The sequence below is a fragment of the Loxodonta africana genome, chromosome 19 (assembly GCF_030014295.1).
Source record: "Loxodonta africana isolate mLoxAfr1 chromosome 19, mLoxAfr1.hap2, whole genome shotgun sequence".
Lineage (NCBI taxonomy): Eukaryota > Metazoa > Chordata > Mammalia > Proboscidea > Elephantidae > Loxodonta > Loxodonta africana.
The window spans coordinates 58,161,567-58,181,610 of NC_087360.1; the positions used below are offsets into that span (position 1 = coordinate 58,161,567).

The 20,044-nt window shown below is 40.9% G+C and overlaps 1 protein-coding gene across 1 annotated transcript; it reads right to left on the minus strand.

The window, feature by feature from the left end:
- Window positions 1-1,049: 1,049 nt before the first annotated feature.
- Window positions 1,050-14,987, minus strand: VDAC3 (voltage dependent anion channel 3). Its single transcript, XM_003412502.4, has 9 exons — window positions 14,864-14,987; window positions 12,517-12,585; window positions 11,183-11,232; window positions 7,416-7,568; window positions 6,213-6,265; window positions 4,897-5,124; window positions 3,302-3,452; window positions 2,424-2,481; window positions 1,050-1,577 (listed from the first exon to the last, which is right to left on the minus strand). The coding sequence occupies exons 2-9, from the start codon at window positions 12,581-12,583 to the stop codon at window positions 1,486-1,488; spliced, it is 852 nt and encodes a 283-aa protein (XP_003412550.1). The 5' UTR covers window positions 12,584-12,585; window positions 14,864-14,987; the 3' UTR covers window positions 1,050-1,485.
- Window positions 14,988-20,044: the final 5,057 nt, after the last annotated feature.

The following is a 20,044-nucleotide window of genomic DNA, read 5'->3' on the forward strand; positions in this document are numbered from 1 at the left end:
TGGAAGAGTCACAGACATGTCTTCCTCTAAGCTTTGGCCTCACCCTATCCATATCTCTTCCCTACAGTATTTCCCCTAATGGTACTCTTGCCTTTGCCCGGTCTTTTGCCCACTCACACCCTTACTCTTCCTCAATAAATGTGTTCGCAAGGAAAACATTAGCCCAAGAGACAGAAAGGGCCACATAAACCAGAGACTCCATCAACCTGAGACCAGAACTAGATGGTGCCCGGCTACCACCAATGACCACCCTGACAGGAAATGCAAGAGAGCCCCTGATGAAGCAGAAGAAAAATGGGGTACGGAATTCAAATTCCAGTAACAAGACCAGACTTAATGGTCTGACTGAGACTAGAGGAACCCCAGAAGACATGTCCCCCAAACTCTCTGTTAGCCCAGAACTGAAACCATTTCTGAAGCCAAATCTTCAGACAAAGATTAGACTGGACTATAAGTCATAATATGATACTCATGAACAGAGTGCGTCGTAGCTGAAGTAGATACTTGAGGCTAAATGGGCAGCTCCTGTCCAGAGGTGAGATGAGAAAACAAAAAGAGACAGGAGCTGGTTGAATGGACATGGAAAATCTGGGGTGAAAAGGAGTGTGCTGTCACATTATAGGGAGAGCAAGTAGGGTCACATAACAATGTGTGCATAAATTTTTATATGAGAGACTAACTTGAACTGTAAACTTTCACTTAAAGCACAATCAAAAAAAAGAAACATGTTTGCCTTTCTACAAAACTACCAAATTATAGTATCCTACTATTTTTCTTTTTTTTACTACAATAGGAGGCAAGTATACCTCAAGAGATGTACTTCTGCCCAGCAGAATAAAACTGCTTCACCCCTCTGCCTGACTGCATGAGAGCAATAAACAAGGGAGGTAAACAAAAGCAGAAGGGACAAGCAACAACGTAAGGGAAATAGAGTATTATTTTGACTCCCTGACTACTTTAGACATATCATTTCTACATGCAAATTCCACCTATTATTTTTCAAAACAAATTAAAACACACCAAATATAAGAAAACCACTCTTGCAAGTCTTATGAGGAAAAATGTGATGGATTTATTTTACTCTGATGCAAAAACCAAAGATTCCACTACAGCACAGAGACCAATATATTAAAAGGTCATGAAAAAGTGGTGTGGGACATGCAGGACGTGATATACAAACCTGAGGATGGGGTCATTTCCTTTATAACAAGACACTACACTGTCGCAGAGGAACACATTTAAAGTAACACTGAGGAACTGAACTGAAACGTGGCACAAACATGACAACTTCCATGCATGTCTTCAAGTACCTCCCTTGGGATGGACCTGCAATCTCTAGACTTCAGCGTGGGAGGAGTACGATTCTTTGGAAGAATAAAAAGTTCACACTTTTGAAATTTCACAGAAGAATTTTAAGGCCAAAACATAGTGGGTTGATTACTCTTCGCCTCCAGGGCCAGACCTGCTGCTTTACTCAAAACCACGTTAAGCTTCTAGTTCAAATCCCAACCCAACTTTGTGACCTCCTGCATTGAAGTTCTTTCCATCAATTAAAGCTGATAGGGTCAGTTTGACTCCTAGAAAGAAGAAAACACCACAGTCACTTATAACAAGTATTACAATCAGATCTAAATTTTCTAGAAAGGATGGATGGCATCAATGGCATGGATTATTGTTGGGTATAAGAGTTAAAAGGCTACAGCTATTACTAAATCTACACAATGTTGTTGTTGTGCGCCATCAAGTAGATTCCAACTCACAGCAACACTATATGACAGAGTAGAACTGCCTCATAGGGTTTCTTAGGCTGTAATCTTTACAGGAACAGATCACTAGGTCTTTTCTCCGGTGGAGGTGCTGGTAGGTTCAAACTGCCGACCTTCCAGTTAGCAGCTGAGCACTTAACCACTGCGCCACCAAGCCAAAAACCAAACACAATGCCGTCAATCAAGTCCAACTCATTGCAACCCTTTAGAACAGAATGCAACTGCCCCATAGGGTTTCCAAGGCTGTCTTCTTTACTGAAGCAAACCGCTGCATCTTTCGCCCGCAAAGCGGCTGGTGGGTTCAGATTGCTGACCTTTCCGTGAGCACTTAACTACTGCACCACCTGGGCTCTTTAAATCTACTCAGGGTTATCTATAATCATCTGATCTGCAATGAATAACACATGATCATGGCAAACTTCATTTGGAGTTCAGAGTTAAGAACAGTAAATGATTAACCAAACTAATAAGGCAGAGCAACCAAAATGACAGTTAGACACACATAAATATTTTTTAATCACAAGTTTGTGATCAGTTTTACTTTCTTTCTGAACAGCCAAATGTTACAGCATGGTCTGAATCGACCTACAGTGAAAATTATTTTCATTATTTATCTATTTTTACTCCAATCCCACTGTTATTAATTCCTTTACTTGCCTGGTCGAAGGGTCTGAGTATAACCAAGTCCAATCAGGCTGGCGTTGTTTACTTTAGCCTAAGGTTTGGAGACAGGATAGAAACAGAAAATAGTCAATTTGATAGGCAAGTCCAATACAACCATCACTTCATGCATCAGGTTTCCAAAGGTAGAACATGTTAGGGCCAATAAAATTACTGAAACTGAATTTTAATAAACAAAAGATAAATCTTTAAGAAGTCAGTCGGGAGTGGCAGGGATGGTGGAGACCTTGAGAATGCATGCTTGAAGGCCTCAAACAAATTTTTCAAAAACACTGCACAGTCAAACAGCCCTAATCGTTGAGTTCTTTATGCCAGTTTATAACCTCTGACAACGGTTAGAGCACAGATTCTGGTAACAAACATATCTGAGTTCACATCTATGGCACTGTACTTAATGGGTGACTCTGGGCAAGTTATCTGACCTCTCTGAGCCTCAGTCTGTAAAATGGGGATGAGGATAATACTATTCGCCACACAGAGTAGTAGTGAGGAATAAATGAGATAATACCTGAAAAGCCCTTAGCACAATACCTGAAATTTAAGTGCTCAATTAGTGTTATTATTAATAAGAACTAACAGCAAAGGGATAATACTCAAATCCCACGAATTTACAGATAAGGAAATTTTGAGGCCAAAGAGATAAAATTACTTGAAAAGGTCAGACAACAGCCAAATACTGGAGGAGCTGGGACGAAAACCCACATTTCCTGACTTCAAGTGTAATACTCTTTCACTACACAAGAGCTAGCTCATTAAAGTTAATAAAGAACATGAAAACTACACCATATCACCACATTCGTTTACAGCTTAGATGGAAACCCAAGAACAGATCCACTCTGGCAGCCCATTCTTACAGACAGAGAAGTTCTACAATCCAACTTGTATTTCGCAGCAATGCCAAAACGGGTGTTGTTACTGCCAGCTGTCCAGGCAAGGTTTATTGAAGTTTCAATCTTCTCATTAACCTTCTGGTAGATAGAACCTCCAAATTCAGTGCCATCATTCCTGTTTTCAAGAAACAGCAAAAAGGTACAAATATCTAATTCATACTGTTCTCATGATATGGAAACAAATTCTAAGACTATCTAAACAAGGCTCCCGTATTGCAACTACAAATTTCAGCCAACTTCTAGCATAAATGACTACTAAAAAGACAACTCAATGCATTTGTTTTTTATAACTGCCTAATTTGAATGTGGTAACAACTGCTTCATTTACTTGGGTCCTCCATGTAACACAAATTTCTCGGACACAATTCAATTATGCACAGAGGCAGACACCTCAGGCAAATATGACCTATGAATCTCTGAGATTTTCATAGAAATTCAGAAACTTCAGAGTGGAAGTCAATAAAAATTATGCAAAAAACAAATGAATAAAAAACCGCAGAGAAACAAAGTACAGGAGTAAAGCCATCCTGGATTTCATTTATAACACACTTCTAGCATTATAATACCTAGAATGCACTGCTCCAGAGAAGTACATACAGTATGGCTTCAAAGCATCCCAGCATTTAAGCGGAGTTTTTTACAGTTTTCCTGACACTACTGCTTCATCAATATCAATGCCCGTCTATACCACTAAATTAGAATGTCTCACAGAGAGCTGTCGGTAAAACTTCAAAAACACGTAGCTCACCCTTTGCTTCTTCTTCCTGGTAGAGCAGTAGTGGAAACCCTGCTAGTGTAGTGGTTAAATGCTATGGCTGCTAACCAAAAGGTCAAATCCACCAGGCACTCCTTGGAAACTCTATGGGGGCAGTTCTACTCTGTCCTATAGGGTCGCTATGAGTCGGAATCAACTTGATGGCAATGGGTTTGGTTTGGTTTTTTTGGTTGAGAGCAGTAGTACCCAGTAGGCCAAGACATAAAATACAACTTAAAAATTCAAATTCATTCAGCCAACAAGGTGCAGCCTGCATAATGGAATCTCAGGACTGCTTTAAGAACTCCTGCTACTTCTAAATGCACGAGGGGAACTGGGTTCTGACCAAGGGTACGGGAAACCCTCCAGAGAATTACTGGGGATGTTCCAGGACGCTCAGATTGATTCAGTGCTATTCTTGGTTATCTGAACAAACCTGCTTCCAGGCACTGCCAAGATGAGGACGCCAGAGAAAGCAGGAACATCTCCATAGGAACCCTCGTATCAGGCGGTAACCCATGCCCTAGGTTCTCTCCATCCCCGTGGTTCTATAGATTGGAGAGCTTCTCTGAAGTCGGGGGTAAAGGCTGCGATGCCCGTAACTACCAGCAGCGCAGCACTATGCACCAAGCACACCTAACCTCCTTGCAATGTTTTGCTGACTATGAACACAGTGCAGTGAGGTTGGCTGTCCGCCAAGGCATATTAGATGCGAGCGCCATCACTTCTAACCTTCTCTACACACTAAGGGCTACCATTTTTCAGGGAGACGGCACTAACGAAGGGATAAATGATAAACACTCACACGTGAGTGTGCAGCTGGAAATCTGCAGCCTTATAACCCAGGGCAAAATTATTCTGTGACAGTTTGGATTTGGCTGTGTCAAAACTCATCTGATAGCCAGCAAGCCAACCTTCAAAGGCCAACACAGCCCAGCCATAGATGGTTGGTCCAGAAAAATCTATATCAACACTACTGCCAACACTGAAACAATCCCGTTTATAGGAGGCCTTCAACTTCCCACTCTTCTTTCTGTAAAAAACAACAAAATGAAAACGACGTGAGTTTGTACTACTGTTCAGCCATCTTTACGGGAAGATCCTATTGCCCCAGTTTAAGTATTATTCTGGTAGACTGCACATGCAGAGTAAAAGCTTCAAATGACTTAACTCTACAAATACAATTTTGCTAGAGTCACAAATGTATGTACTGGTCAAATTCAAATGATAGGATACTTCATCACTAATTTCATCAAGGCATGAACTAAAGTACAAGGAGGAAAAAGGTACTTCAGTGCCAAACTAATAATGTAAAGATAAACATATATGGCCATGTGAGAAACCAAATCTCTTTAAATGTTTCCAAATGCCCAAATGTCACAAAAGGCTAACACCCAACACACTTCTAAATCATTAACCTGTTATGGAGAGAAGTGTACTTTTTTGAAGGACAATACTAAAAACAATGAATTAGTTAACAGTCAATCTCCTCTCCCAAAGAGGCCTCTTATGAGAACATTTGTCCTGAAGATAAGTGAGGTGTGCAGCAGAAAGGACACAATCTGCTGTTACAGCTGAAAGAAATGCCACTTTGTATTCAGCCGGGCTAACAGCGGCCCCTATGAGGCAGACAGGAAGCAACATTATACCCATTTTATAGGTGAGGAAACTGAAGCCCAGAAGTCAGGAGAGTAATAGGGGCAAAGAAAGCAAACCAAGAGCAGAATTACCAGTATGGTGTTCCAGAGCACGGAGATTATACTCTTTTCTTAAGAAATTAACTTCTCAGCAGAACGCTACATCCAGGAATCTTTAGAATACAGTTTAAGAAATGTCTATGGTCTCAGACTCTTCTAGCTCCTAAACTTTTCCTATTATGTGCCCCTTTGGAAGAGACTTATAAATTTCTGTTCATCTTTTCAATTTTCAAATTTCAATTTCATCCTGCCTCAAGCAAGTCTTCCTTTATCTTTACTACATGTACCAGGCCTCCAGTATTCCTAACAGCAGCCTCCTAAGCTCTTCCTGCCTCTACGCTTTAAATTGTAACTCCTTATTTGAAAGCTCTCTATCCCCTTCAGGCTACAAAATTATTTCAGAAAGTAGGGTTTAGATAATTACCCTGTGTTCGGTACAAATATGGTATCAAGAGTCAGTTTCAACCCTTCAGCCAACTGAAAAATAAAGATTTAAAATTAACAAATTAGTGATTTTCAACTCTTTTTTCAACTCAAGAGACCAATTCTAAAGTTTCCCCTCATTTCCTAACAAAAAGAGAAAGTCATTAAAGGAAGTCACACACTAAAGTATTATATTACATATTAAATTACCTCCCCGACCTCCCCTTTCCCCTGGCCCTCCGCCTTCATCATGATTCTCCTACCAAAAGACAGGTTGAAATTTATAGGTCAAGTCCTATGATAAAAAAAATAACATAAATTACAGTACAAAAACAATACAATTCCAACACAATATTCTTGTTACTGTCTTGAAATTGTTATAATGAGATAACCTGACGTTTAACAAGCCAACCTAAGTAATTTATTTAGCTATATATATATTTTGGACATGTTATCAGGAGGGACCAGTCCCTGGAGAAGGACATCATGCTTGGTAAAGGAGAAAACCAAAAACCAAACCCACTGCCATCGAGTTGATTCCGACTCACAGCTACCCTATAAGACAGAGTAGAGCTGCCCCATAGGGTTTCCAAGGAGCGCCTGATGGGTTCGAACTGCTGACCTTTTGGTTAGCTGCAGAACTCTTAACCACTTTACCACCAGGGCTTCCTGGTAACGTAGAGGGTCAGCGAAAAACAGGAAGACCCTTAACGAGATGGCCTGACACACTGGCTGCAAAAATAGGCTCAAACATAACAACAGTTGTGAGGGTGGTGCAGGACTGAGCAGTGTCTCCTCCACAGCACCTAACCTAACACCAAAAACAACAACATACATGTATATTGTATCTATACGTAATAATGTACATATTGACACAGCTCAAAAAACAGTGCTCTGTACACAGCAGGCACTTGACAAATACTTGCTGATAGACTTTGCCTTTGAAAACATCACAGAATTTTAGAAACATTTCTCGGTGGGGCCAATTTTGCAACAATAACAAAACAGAGGACACAGAAACAAAACACAGAACAAAGGCGCAGTGTGATAATTAGTGTATTCACAAAGTCTTACTTTTTAGGAATAATAAGACATGGCAAATCAGGCCACAGACGGATATGCTGTGACATCTCGTCCAGTTTGGTCATCACAGCTTCTGTAAAACATATTTAACCTACAAATAAATCCGAGTGCTTTCTCTTACCTTATTCTCCAAAGAGATTTCTGTCCCAAGAGTATTGTCTGTGTTCCATTTCTGGGTGAAGGTAAGTCCATAGCTACAGACCTTATACTTGGTCTCTAGGTTGCCTGATGCTTTCCCTGTATCAGTGTAAGCATGACCAGAAGTAGAAAATTCCTGGTGAGCAAGAAAAAGTCATTAACTTAAAATTAGCTCAGCAAATTTCAAACAAACAAAAAGTTCAGTTCAGAAAGTAGTGCTGGATGCATCAGAAACCAATACAATTTACTCTTTATCATGGCAACTTATTTCCGACTTTCCTTCTTTCTCTACAACCGAAATGCAAAGGTTAACCAGTTTTAGATCTTTACATGGTTAACCAATTTTAGATCTTTCCATTACTCCACCTGTCTGATAATTCCTGTTCCTTATACTCTCTTAGTAAATTGAAAACTTAAATTCTCTACTTTAAAAGAGTAGATCTTTACTAAAAATAAATGTCTTAACTAAAAAGACAAAAATATTGAACCTTAAACAGTTTACTTCCATGATCTGAAAGATTATCGGTTCTCTATCACACCTTTCAAACTATTAGTTAATTTAAAACTAAAAGTCCTTAAAAATCCCAAAACACTAGAAGCACCCCCACCCCCTGCTTTAGTAGGGTCAAAACTTTATTGCTGCTGTCTACTAGACTATCTGTAAAGCTTTCAGCACAAACAGTTTCAATATTTGAAAGTATCTGCCCATTTTTCACAGTAAAATGGAATGTTACATGGAATGGAATTTCTCTTTTCCTCATCTCACCCAGTCTACCTTTTAGGGTGCTTTCTATCAAACAGTTACTGTAAATGCCTTGAATTACATTCGCCCTGCTAGTTAAGTTTCCCTTCAGTCATATGACAACCAACAATTAGAAACAGATCTCCTTCTAGGGGGGGAAACAGTCAACACCTGTCACTATCTATCTATGAACTGTCAAGGGGAAAAAAAAAAAACCCATCCTGACTGACTTTGTTTTTAAGGAACATCTCTGAGCTACTGCCAACCCCAGCCTGTTCTGTTTTACTGCCTGCAATGTGAAACCTCCCTTTAACAAATACGTGGCTCTAGTTGCACACGCTGATGAAACAACTGGGAAATTATGATCTGTTTATCAGCAGGAGACAGAAAGTTTTAAAACTGAGTATCATGCTGCACATTTAGGGCAAGGCCTTAGTAAAAATGATACAAAACATCAGTCATGTTTAACAGTTCACACGATTCTTTTAATGTGACAAGTTTCCGACAAGTTTCCTTTAGAAAATCCTACTACCCAGTCTTTTTTTTTTTCTTTTACATTTACCTTCACAAACTTGACAACTACAGCAAATATGAACATTAATTTTGGTGTTATGGGAATTTTATGCAAAAAATTTAGGTAACAGTATTTATTCCACATTTCTTCCTTATTATTATTGTCATTTCTTAGTTTGAAATTCTACGAAAATTCTAAAATACCAGGGGTACAAATGTTAGAGAAGGCCAGAATTTTTGTAAGTTGAATTCCAGGCTCCCAATTGCTCCACTTTTTGTCTTATTCCATAATTTAGGTCAAACAAGTGCAAAATACATTTATAACATGCATATTACATGTATAGCTCTACACTAAATGCCAGTAAGCAACAAACCACTGTAAAAATACTACTGTTAACTAGACAGCATGTAATAAAAATTATCAAGATACAATCTAAGAAATTTGAAGCAATTGGTGAAATCTATCTTAAATTGATACCAGATACCAAAAGCAGCCACGAAAGCAAGCACACAAATATGCTTTGTTTCCTTACCATCTGAATGAATATTCCCAAACAACAGCAGCATGAAAGGGAGAGAAAATGGTTTAACTGATGACTTTTGCAACAGGGACCAAACCTGAACAAGTTCTGAAACTATATTCAATGTGAGTATAATTTTCCTATTTTAACAGAACCCTACAACGCGCCCATCCTAGTGAGGATACCATTCCATTGCCACCAAGTCAACCCTGACTCACAGCGACCCTACAGGACAGAGCAGGGCTGCGCCACAGGGCTTCCAAGGCTGTAATCTTTATGACAGCCGACTGCCACAGCTTTCGCCCCAGAGCGGCTGGTGGGTTCAAACTGTTGACCTTACGGTTAGCAGCTGAGCACTTTAACCACTCCGCCACCAAGGATCCTCTTAGTGAGGATTCCATTGGTGCACACGTTTGTTACCACTAGAGAAACCTGGAGCCCTGGTGGTGCAGCAGTTCAGAGCTCAGCTGCTAACCAAAATGGTCAGCGGTTTGAATCTACCAGCCACTCCTTGGGAACCCTATGGGGTCTGGTTTAGGGAAAGAATGTAGTGACAAACCAGGATTTTGTCAAAGTGTCGTAAGAATTCCATGTGCCTCTTGACCATCTAACTGAACAGCTATCCAGAAATAAAATGTGCACTGGTTTGAATACGTAAATGGTAAAAATGATGCAGTCAATGAGAAGAAATTAGAGAATAAGGTGAATATCAAGTAAATCTGTTTGCTGACATCTGTTGAACGAAAGCTCTGGTTAAGAACCCTTTGGAAATGTGTCAACGTACCTTTACTGTGTTAACTTCCACCAAAAAACGCCTTTATAAATATCAGTAAAACTGCAGAGTCTCCTACACGCACTTTACTTCTAACATTTATTTCAATTAATCATGAAGGGACACAGATTCATATTGTTTTTTGTAAAAGGGCATTAAAATTTGCATAGACCTCTGAAACTACTGTCCTAAAATAATCTTTAAAATGTAAACCAAATATATCCCCTGAAGTCTTCTTAAAATCAAACAATAGTTTAGCTTAACTAGTAAAGAATGTCTGCCTTGGGCCTTATACTCTCTTAAGATCTATCCATGGAAAAAGTACGGCCAGAATGCTCATTAGAAGCCAGGACAGTGAGACTTCCCCTCATATACTTTGGACACGTTACCAGGAAGGACTAGTCCCTGGAGAAGGACTTCATGCTTGGTAGAGGGGAGGGTCAGCGAAAAAGAGGAAGAGCCTCGACGAGACAGACTCACATAGCGGCTGCAACGATGGGCTCACATATAACGACGACTGTGAGGATGGCACAGATCCAAGCAGTGTTTCTTTCTGTTGTGCATGGGGTCACTGAGTAGGAACTGACTCTATGGCACCTACCAATAACACAGCAGCAGCAAGGTTTATCTCTATGGGATCAAACTGACAACAGTGGCTTGAAAGATTAGATAGGAACCTTAGGGGACAGTGAGTTTATGTTAATGGGAGAGAAACAACTCGGAAATGGAGAGTGAGAATGCTTACACAACTCGAAGAATGTAATCGATGTCATTGAATTGTACATGTACAAACTGTAGAACTGGGGTACTGCTGTGTATATTCTCAACAACAAAATAAATTATAAAAAAAAATCTTGCATGAATTCATTATAATGGAAGTAAAATTTCTAGTGTCCATATGCATATTCAGAAAAGTATAAAGATATGTCAAAGGTCAAAAAATATGTATTTTATGTTTTCCGGGAGTAAGACTCAGAATACTCTTAAAACGAACACCTAAAATCCCATCAAATTCAACCCGATCATCTATGGGTTTAAATGGCTGAGTAAGGACGCTCGCTGAAACATGAGAGTAGGACAAATCTGCAGGGAACCCAGCCTAGTGCCAAAAGTACACTGTTTCACATAACAAGCGTGATAATGGTTTTTAAATGGGTTTCTTTAATTACATTACATCTATTAAAAGAATAATAGGTACTCACCACTCCACTACAAGACTTGGTTTTTAGGTCGATTTTGACCATGCCAAACCCTAGACACACACACAAAAACACAGTAATGTACAAAATGTGACATCCAGTCCAATTTTGCAACTCAGAAATTAAGAAAATAGACTGCAATATTTTCCATATAGAAAATACATAGTATTTTCATTAGCTGAGAATTCTGTAATGAACTGAATTTACAACCAGGCAATTTAAGTATATTTTTTAAGCCCTCCAAAATGAATAAACACATACTTTAAAAATATAAGTTAAAAATGAATGAAAACAATATGCATTATTCCAAGAACCAATATTTCTAGAAGATATTATGCTGATATACACACAAGTTTAAAATATAAATTAACAATACTGGTTAAGAAGAAATCAAATGTGTTCAGCATAAAAATTAAGAGTTTAAATATTAAGTTTTAAAAAACTAAAAATAAATGTGCATTTAGGATCAATGAATATATATTACTCGAAGGAAGTCAAAAGTTGTGTCTTTACTCTCATAAAAACACTGCCATTATTTGGACAGGGAAAAAGCACCCCTGTTTTAATTGTCCACAAGGCTAGCCAGAGGAGATATAGATATTATAGATTTATATTATTTTATCTTATCAATAACATTTTATACGCACATACACACACACACACACATATATATATATATACACACTTGATTTTAATGGTTCTAAGGGCTCTAAAGGAGCCCTGGTAGCACAACACTCAGCTGCTAACCTTAGAGGCTAGCAGTCTGAACCCACCCAGCAGCTCCATGGGAGAAAGACCTGGTGATCTGCTCCCTTAAAGATTCCAAAACAAAAAACAAAATCCATTGCCATCAAATCGATTCCAACTCATAACAACCATATATGACATAGGAGAACTGCCCCACAGGATCTACTGCCAATTGCTAGGCTGACCGCTTAACCACTGCACCACCAGGGACCCTCCTTAAAGTTTAAAACAAAAAAACCCCACTGCTGTCTAGTCAATTCCAACTCATACAACCCTACAGGTCAGAGTAGATCTGCCCCACAGGGTTTCCAAGGAGCGGCTGGTGAATTCGAACTGCTGGCCTTTTGGTTAGCAGCCAAGCTCTTTAACCACCAGGGCTCCGCCTTAAAGATTACAGCCTAAAAAACGCTATGGGCAGTGCTACTCTGTCACACAGGGCTGCTATGAGTCAAAATCAATTCAACGGCACCTAACAACAACAATAAAGGACTCTACCTTTAAAAAAATCAAGTCTAATAACCTAATAGTTATCTCCTTAAATCACTAATCCTTACACCCCAAAGATGGAAATTTACAATAGCATTACTTACCATATCCTTTGTTGAAGACATCCTTGGCAGCCTTCCCTAGGTCACAGTAAGTCGGTGTGTTACACATATCTTATAAAGAAAAATGGGACAAAGGAATAAAAATAACCACTGAGTATTTATTCACCCACAGTTTTTCAACATTTCATCCTGGGAGAAGTATACAGTTTTCTCTTCCTTTGCATCATTAATGCTTATACTCTAAGACAACTGAAGTTAAGAGAAGGCATTCTGTCCTCACAAAAGAACTTTCCAGAACACTGGAGAAGAAAAGGTTTTCCCATGAGAGTCACAGAGGTCATCTTTCTGAGTGCATCAGAGAAAAACAAGTTCTCACAGGCTGAAGGAGATGCTTTGTTAAACTGGACTTCTCATTTTTTAAAAAATATGCCAAATTCACTTAGAAAAACCTTTCTCAGGCTGTGATAAAAGCCAAAGAGCAATACAGGGCAACAAGGTAAATATTTTAAGGAACTGTAACAATAGATGCAAAGAAAATCCTTAGGGTTCACATTTTTGCTTCTCTGAAATTCAGTTCTTAAAATAAGAAACCACCATACTAACTGAAATGTATTCACCCAGAATACACCCCCTCTCAAAGCGCTTCTTAAAATGCAGCGCTGCAATCATACCTATTAACCAGAAATAGGATGGATTCTACCTACATAATCTGTTTACCAAAAATTGGTGTAAACTACAAAGCTAAAGCCTTCAAAAATCCAAGGTGCCTTGACTTTTCATCTTGCCTGCTTAGTATTCAGCCAGCTTTTCTACCACCAATATGACCCTCCCAACAAATTCTCAGAAGCTATCAACATTTCAGAACATACCACTCCTTTATACTCTTTGTACGCTGGAAATTTTTTTCCTGCAACAGGTTCTGTTGTTGCAAACTCCAAAGCCATATCTAACAAATTACAGAACCACCTCAAGTAGCCACATTACCTCGATGACTATACCATGAAAAAGTTCAGAACACCAGGTAGCCTTTGCAATTCCCATGCCTACACCATCTACACATAGTCAAACCATATTCATTTATATTTAGCCTAGCTCTTAATCTGGCCTTCTGCTAAGCTTCTGCCTATACCATCATACCTGAAGAACATGACATACACTTATATTGCACCTCTCAACTGTGAATTTATTTACACCTTGTCCCATAACCTAAACCAGTGAAATGACAGACATCATGATATAAAGTTATGAGGAAGATTTTACACATATCGTATAAATGTACTGACTCACATGGTCTTAAGACTTTGCTCAGAAGCTACAAGATTTCAGAGTTCACCTCCAGAGTAATTATTTACAATTCAACCGCTTTTGTACTCAAATGATCAATTTACATTATTTCCAAAGTGACGTTATTACTCTTTATCATCACAATTTGGGAAATATAGAAAAGCAGGCCCTACATATTCAGAAATGTTAAGGCTTTACATTCTGGCTTTTCTTCTAACTGCCAAGAAGGGAAAATGTTCAGAAGCACCCATATATAGAGAAGCTATTTACAACCTTTTAGTATTTTCCTTTATTATTTTTTTCAAAGCCACTGCCAGGTATTCTGCAAAAGCCGCATAGCAGGTTTAGTTCACCTACTGATGTCAATTCTGCCTATTTTTAGGTGACTTTTTCAGTCCCACGATTCTGATGGGAAACGCACTGCTGGTATGATCAAGCAAAAAACCAGAAGGCTTCATGTTACTCCACAGTGCGATCACATATTTCTATCCGCTCCACAAATGCACTTATTTTTTGTAGATAAGCACAATATAGCGGTGTTGCCCTCGATGCAGACCGGGGGAAAGGCGTTAACTGGGTAATACTGCTTTACACAATTCCTAACTTGACAGTCAGCCAAGAGCTCCTTTTGTTCCTCGTTTCTGTTTAAATTGCACGTGCAGCGTCCTTCCTTTGGCCTCAAGGAGCGAAGAGCTCCCGATGTTTGATAACAATTCCAGAAAGGGGGCTGGAAACGGGGGAGCGGGTTTGGGATTCCAGAATCCAACTTCCCCAAACATCAATCCTAGCCTGACGCCTAGAAAGCAAGCCCGGTCCCGACACCGCCGAAGGGAAGGTCGACGCTCCGCGCTCGCAGCAGCTCCTCTCACCGCCAGGCTCCATCACCTGAGGCGACAGGCGGAGCAAGGTCCCCGGCGGAGCGCAGCGCCCCCTCTGCCCCTGCTGCCCGGCCGGCCCGCGCCGCTCCCGCGCCCCGTTAGACTGCTCCGTCCCTCCTGAACCCTCCGTTAGGTCAGTCCCTCGCCGGGTTCCCTGCTCTGTCGCCACCCGCGGCCCCCCGGCCCCTCCGCCAGTCGCGCCGGCCGGCGGCCTCGGCTCCTCTCACCTCCAGCCAGAGGGCCCGTCTCGGCTCGGCGAGGGCAACAGCGCAGAAGGTCTTCTCCCCACCAACGCCGTCCGCGCCTGCGCGACCTCACTCCCCCCGCGGCGCCTGCGCGCCCCACCTTCTGCCGCCCCGCGTTTGCGCCGTGGTGGCCGGCGGGGTTCGCTCACCGCCGATCTGGGCGGGGGAGAGGAACAGCTGGGGCGAACAAACGCGGCCAACTGTCCGGCTCCGTGTGAGCGCGTGCGCAGGAGGGCCCAGCGCGCAGGTGGCTGGGGGCGGGGGGGCACACGCGGCAGACCGCACTGTGGCCCGGGCAGGGGCTCCTCTCGCGAGAACGCCCGGAGGCTGCCCCTCACTGTTACCATGGGAGGGCCGCGGCGGGGGCAGGTGGGAAGACTGATGGATGCTCGGGTCTGATGCGTCAGATCCAGCCCGTTTCATTCCTGGGCGGATGCCGTTGCAGGTCTTCATGGGAATTTCATCTCAGACGGACCAGAATTCAAGAATGTGACCCTTAGGTCATCTCATCTTAAGGATGAGAAAACATAGGTTCCAAGGGCGCAAGTGATTTCTTGAAGATCACACAAATACAGATTCCAATTCAAGGTGGGGTGGGGCGACCCTTCTTTGTCTAAGATACCAAGCCAATGAATGTAGAAGAAATTATAGAAACAAAACCACCGTTTGGAGCCACCATAGTGAGAACTGGTTCAGGCGAAAATTATCAATGGATGCTAACTGTTGAGAATATTCGTACTGTTTGTGAGTGTCGCCCCAGAGATTATTTACTAAATTACAGAAAGTAAGGGTTACTTTTAAAAAAAACACCATGGAAATCACCCTTAATCAATGGATCAAACTAAACATCGCCAGCGTAGGACGCCCAGAGGACACAAAGGTAGTATTCTTGCCAAACCAAACCAAAACCGAACCCACTGCTGTTGAGTGGATTCCAACTCATAGCGACCCTACAGGACAGAGTAGAACTGCCCCCAAAGAGTTTTCAAGGGTAAGTGGTGGGTAGGTGGCATATTCATGAGGAAACAATTGGACAAATCAAATTCAGGAACATTCTGCAAAACAACTGCCCCGTCTCTTAAAAAATGGAGATTTCATGAAATTGTAAGAAAAAGGGTAGTGGATTGTTCTAGATTAAAAGAAACAAAAGACATGACACTAAAGGCAATGTGTGATCCTAAATTGGACTCTAGATAAAAACAATTAAAAAAAAAAAAAAACAGCAGTAAGGGGCATTATTGGGACAATTGGGGAGCTTTGAATATAGACTGTGTATTAATATTGTAACAATGCAAGATTTTCTGAGGATAATTGTGTTGTGGTAATGTGGAAATACTCTTGTTTTTAGGAGATACACCCTGAAGCCTTTAGGAGTAAAATAGCATGGGTCTGCAACTAACTTAAATGGTTCAAAAGAAGAGAGTGACAGCGAGCAAATGTGACAAAATGTTAACAACTGGGGAATCTAGGTGAGAGATATATACAGGTGTTTGTTGCACTATTCTTGAAACTTTTCAGTGAGTTTTAATTTTCAAAATAAAAAGTTGAGGAGAAAAACACCTACAAAGTCTGTGAGGCTCAGTCCCCAACACCAGGTTGCTGCTTTAGTCAATAGGCAGATATGATTAGTCTTTAAAGTTAATCACAGATAAAAAAGATAAACGCTCCCAAAGGACTCATTATCTAAGACTTGGACAAATAACTGCTGAATGAGGCAGAATATGATAAAGGCCGTAAGCAAAGCAGTATAACCTAATAAGCTGAACAAAATGAGTACTGGAGTCAAAAGAGGCTGGGCTTGTGCCTCAACTGTGCCAAATCTGTGCTTTTGGGCAAGCAACTTAAATCTCTCTATGCTTCAGTTTCCTCATAAGAGAAACAGAACTAAGTAATATATACCTCAGAGGATTGTAATGGGTATTAAATGAAATAATGAACCTGTAGCATGTAATCCACCTGGCATATGGAAAATATTCATTAGTTAATAAAACTGTTGAAAATTAATATGCTATGAGAGTTTAAAAGCTATAGAGGCAAAACCCATATTTATGCATACACAGGAGACCTGTTCACCGGAGCCACAATTCCAGCCTATGCTTTGGCTCAGCGCTAGCCTTCGTTGGATACAGCTGGCCATTAAAGGCTATAAACAGCACTTTGAGCAGGAATTTGGCAACATTCCTTTCTTCATCTTCTGTTACCCAAAAGTCTTTCTTCTGAAAAGACCTGACAACCGTCATCTCGCATCATCCAGAGAGACTTGCTCTCTTTCGCAACGCCTGAAACAGGAAGGTGGTAAAAGAAACTGCGAAAGAAACCAGTGCTGCTGCAGGAGAGCATCCTTCCTTTGTTTCCCGTCCTTCTGGCGCTGTCAGTTTAGTGGGTTGCAGATTAAACGCTCAATGTCCATATCAAGACTTTGGCCTTAGTCACCTCAAAAACTGCACCAGAAATGGTACAGCACTGTGGAAAACATTTTGGCAGTTCCTACGAGCCAGTAATTCCACTTCAAGGTATAGTTTTTACCCAAAAGAATTGCAAACAAAAACCAAACAGATACAGTTACCCCAGTGTTCATTGCAGCACTATTTGCAATAGCAAAAAGATGGAAACCACCTACATGCCCATTAACAGATGAATGGATAAACAAAATGTGTTACATACATACACTGGAATAGTACTCAGCCATGAAGATAAATGAAGTTCTAATATGTGCTACAACATGAATGAACCTTGAAAACATCATACTGAGTGAAACATGTCAGTCACAAAAGGACAAATATTGCATGATTCTACTTACATGAAATATCCAGAATAGGTGTGTATACAGACCTAAGTTTATGAGTGGTTACCAGAGGTGGGTAGGAGGGAAAAGAGGACTCATTGCTTACAGGACACTGAGCTTCTGTTAAGGGTGATGGAAAAATTAGGAAACAGATGATGATGCTTGCACAACTGATGATGAATAGAATGTCACTGAACTGTACATGTGAAGAATGGTGAAATGGCAAATGTTTTGTTACATGTATATTTACCACACAGAAGAAACAGGAGTAGATATACATAAAATTATAACAAGGAAAACAAATCTAAATCAGAGAACTAAAGCCAGTTCTCATTTCCCCCACCTCCACTGGATGTAAACTCTTCAGAAGTGTAGATAGGACTCTCAGTCCAAATCACAATAACATGGTATTCTTCTCCTATAAAATCTATAGAATTACAGCATTATAGAGCAGAGAAAGGACTTTAAATTTTTTCATTTGAGAGACATTTGCTAAGTGCTTGCTATGTATGCTCCAAGGTGAGGTATGAGGAAACACCTCACGACATCACTGCTGTGCGGGTCCAGAGGCCCATGGCGAACCTCATGAGCAGGTTCCCCATTCAGGTTACCCTCCTGAGTCAAGATAGCCTGCTGAACAACTGGACTAAACCAAAAGCAAAGAAGTTTCCTGAATACAACCGAATGCTTCAAAGGCCAGAGTAGCAGGGATGGGGGTTTAGGGACCATGGTTTCAGGGGACATCTAGGTCAGTTGGCATAAAGAAATGTATTAAGAAAACATTCTGCATCCCACTCTGGTGAGTCGTGTCTGGGGTCTTAAACACTAGTAAGCAGCCATCTAAGATGCATCAATTGGTCTCAACCCACCTAGACAAAAGAGAATGAAGAACACCAAAGACATAAGGTAAAGATGAGCCCCAGAGACAGAAAGGGCCACATAAACCAGAGACTATATCAGCCTGAGACCAGAAGAACTAGATGGTGCCCGACTACAACCGATGACTGCCCTGACAGGGAACACAACAGAGAATCCCAGATGGAGCAGAAAAACAATGGGATGCAGATCTCAAATTCTCATAAAAAGACCAGACTTAATGGTCTGACTGAGACTAGAGAGACCCCTGAGGTCATGGTCCCCAGACCCTTTGTTAGCTCAAGACTGGAACCATTCCCAAAGCCAACACTTCAGACAGGGATTGAACTGGACTATAAGACAGAAAGTAATACTGGTGAGGGTGAGCTTCTTGGCTCAAGTAGACCCATGAGGCTATGTGGGCAGCTCCTGTCTGCAAGCGAGATGAGAAGGTGGGGGGAGGCGGGACAGGAGATGGTTGAATGGACATGGGGAATACAGGGTGGAGAGGAGAGGGGAAGAGAAGCTAGGAGTACATAGCAAGCTGTGTATGAGTTTTTTAATGAGAGGCTGACTTGTAAACTTTCACATAAAGCACAATAAAAAAAGATAGCCTGCTGATCTATGTACATTAGTTTTTTGAGAGAAAATAACAGAAAGTTAGTATAGTTTTACCCAGAAATGGTAGTGGTGGGGGGACTGAGAACAGGGACCCTTCTGTGAAGATTTGATAGTTCGACTACCGTAAGTGTAGAGATATTATAAGACTTTGAAAACAAAAGTGTTATTTAATTCTCTGTTTCGTTAAAGAAAAGGGTACTACTTGCTTGTTTTCAAGGCCAAGGACCCCAAAAACTCTGATGAGGAGTGCATCTTTGAAGAGAAGGTGGCAGCAAGCCAAGCCCCTGGGCCTTTACAAGGAGGCAGCAGAGCACAGAGACTCTGGGGGAAAGCACATTACCTAAGCCTGGGGAGGCAACTGAAGGCTTTTTAGAGGAAGTGACAGCTTGCAGTGGTTCAGGTGGGCACAAGAGAATGGCTTCCAGAGCAGAGGGACAGAATGATCAAAGACATCATACTTTTAATCCTGGAATTCCATATCTAGGAACTCACCTCAAGGAAAAAACCATAGATTTGTGCAAAGACATCTTGAACAGCTGGAATGGTTTATCCAAAAAAAAAAAAAAAACCCCTTTGCCGTCGAGTCAATTCCGACTCATAGTGACTCTATAGGTCAGAGTAGAACTGGCTCCATAGGGTTTCCAAGGAGCAGCTTGTGGATTCGAACTGCTGACGTTTTAGTTAGCACCCGAGCTCTTAACCACTATCCCACCAGAGCTCCTGAATGGTTTATAGTAGCAAAAAAAAAGAAAAGTTCTTTTCTTTTTTTGAAAAATAAAAAAGCAACCTAAATGGCCAATACAGGGGGTTCATTAAATAAACAGTAAAAACCAAAAACTAAACCCGTTGCCATCGAGTCAATTCCAACTCATAGCAACCCTGTAGAACTGCCCCATAGAGTT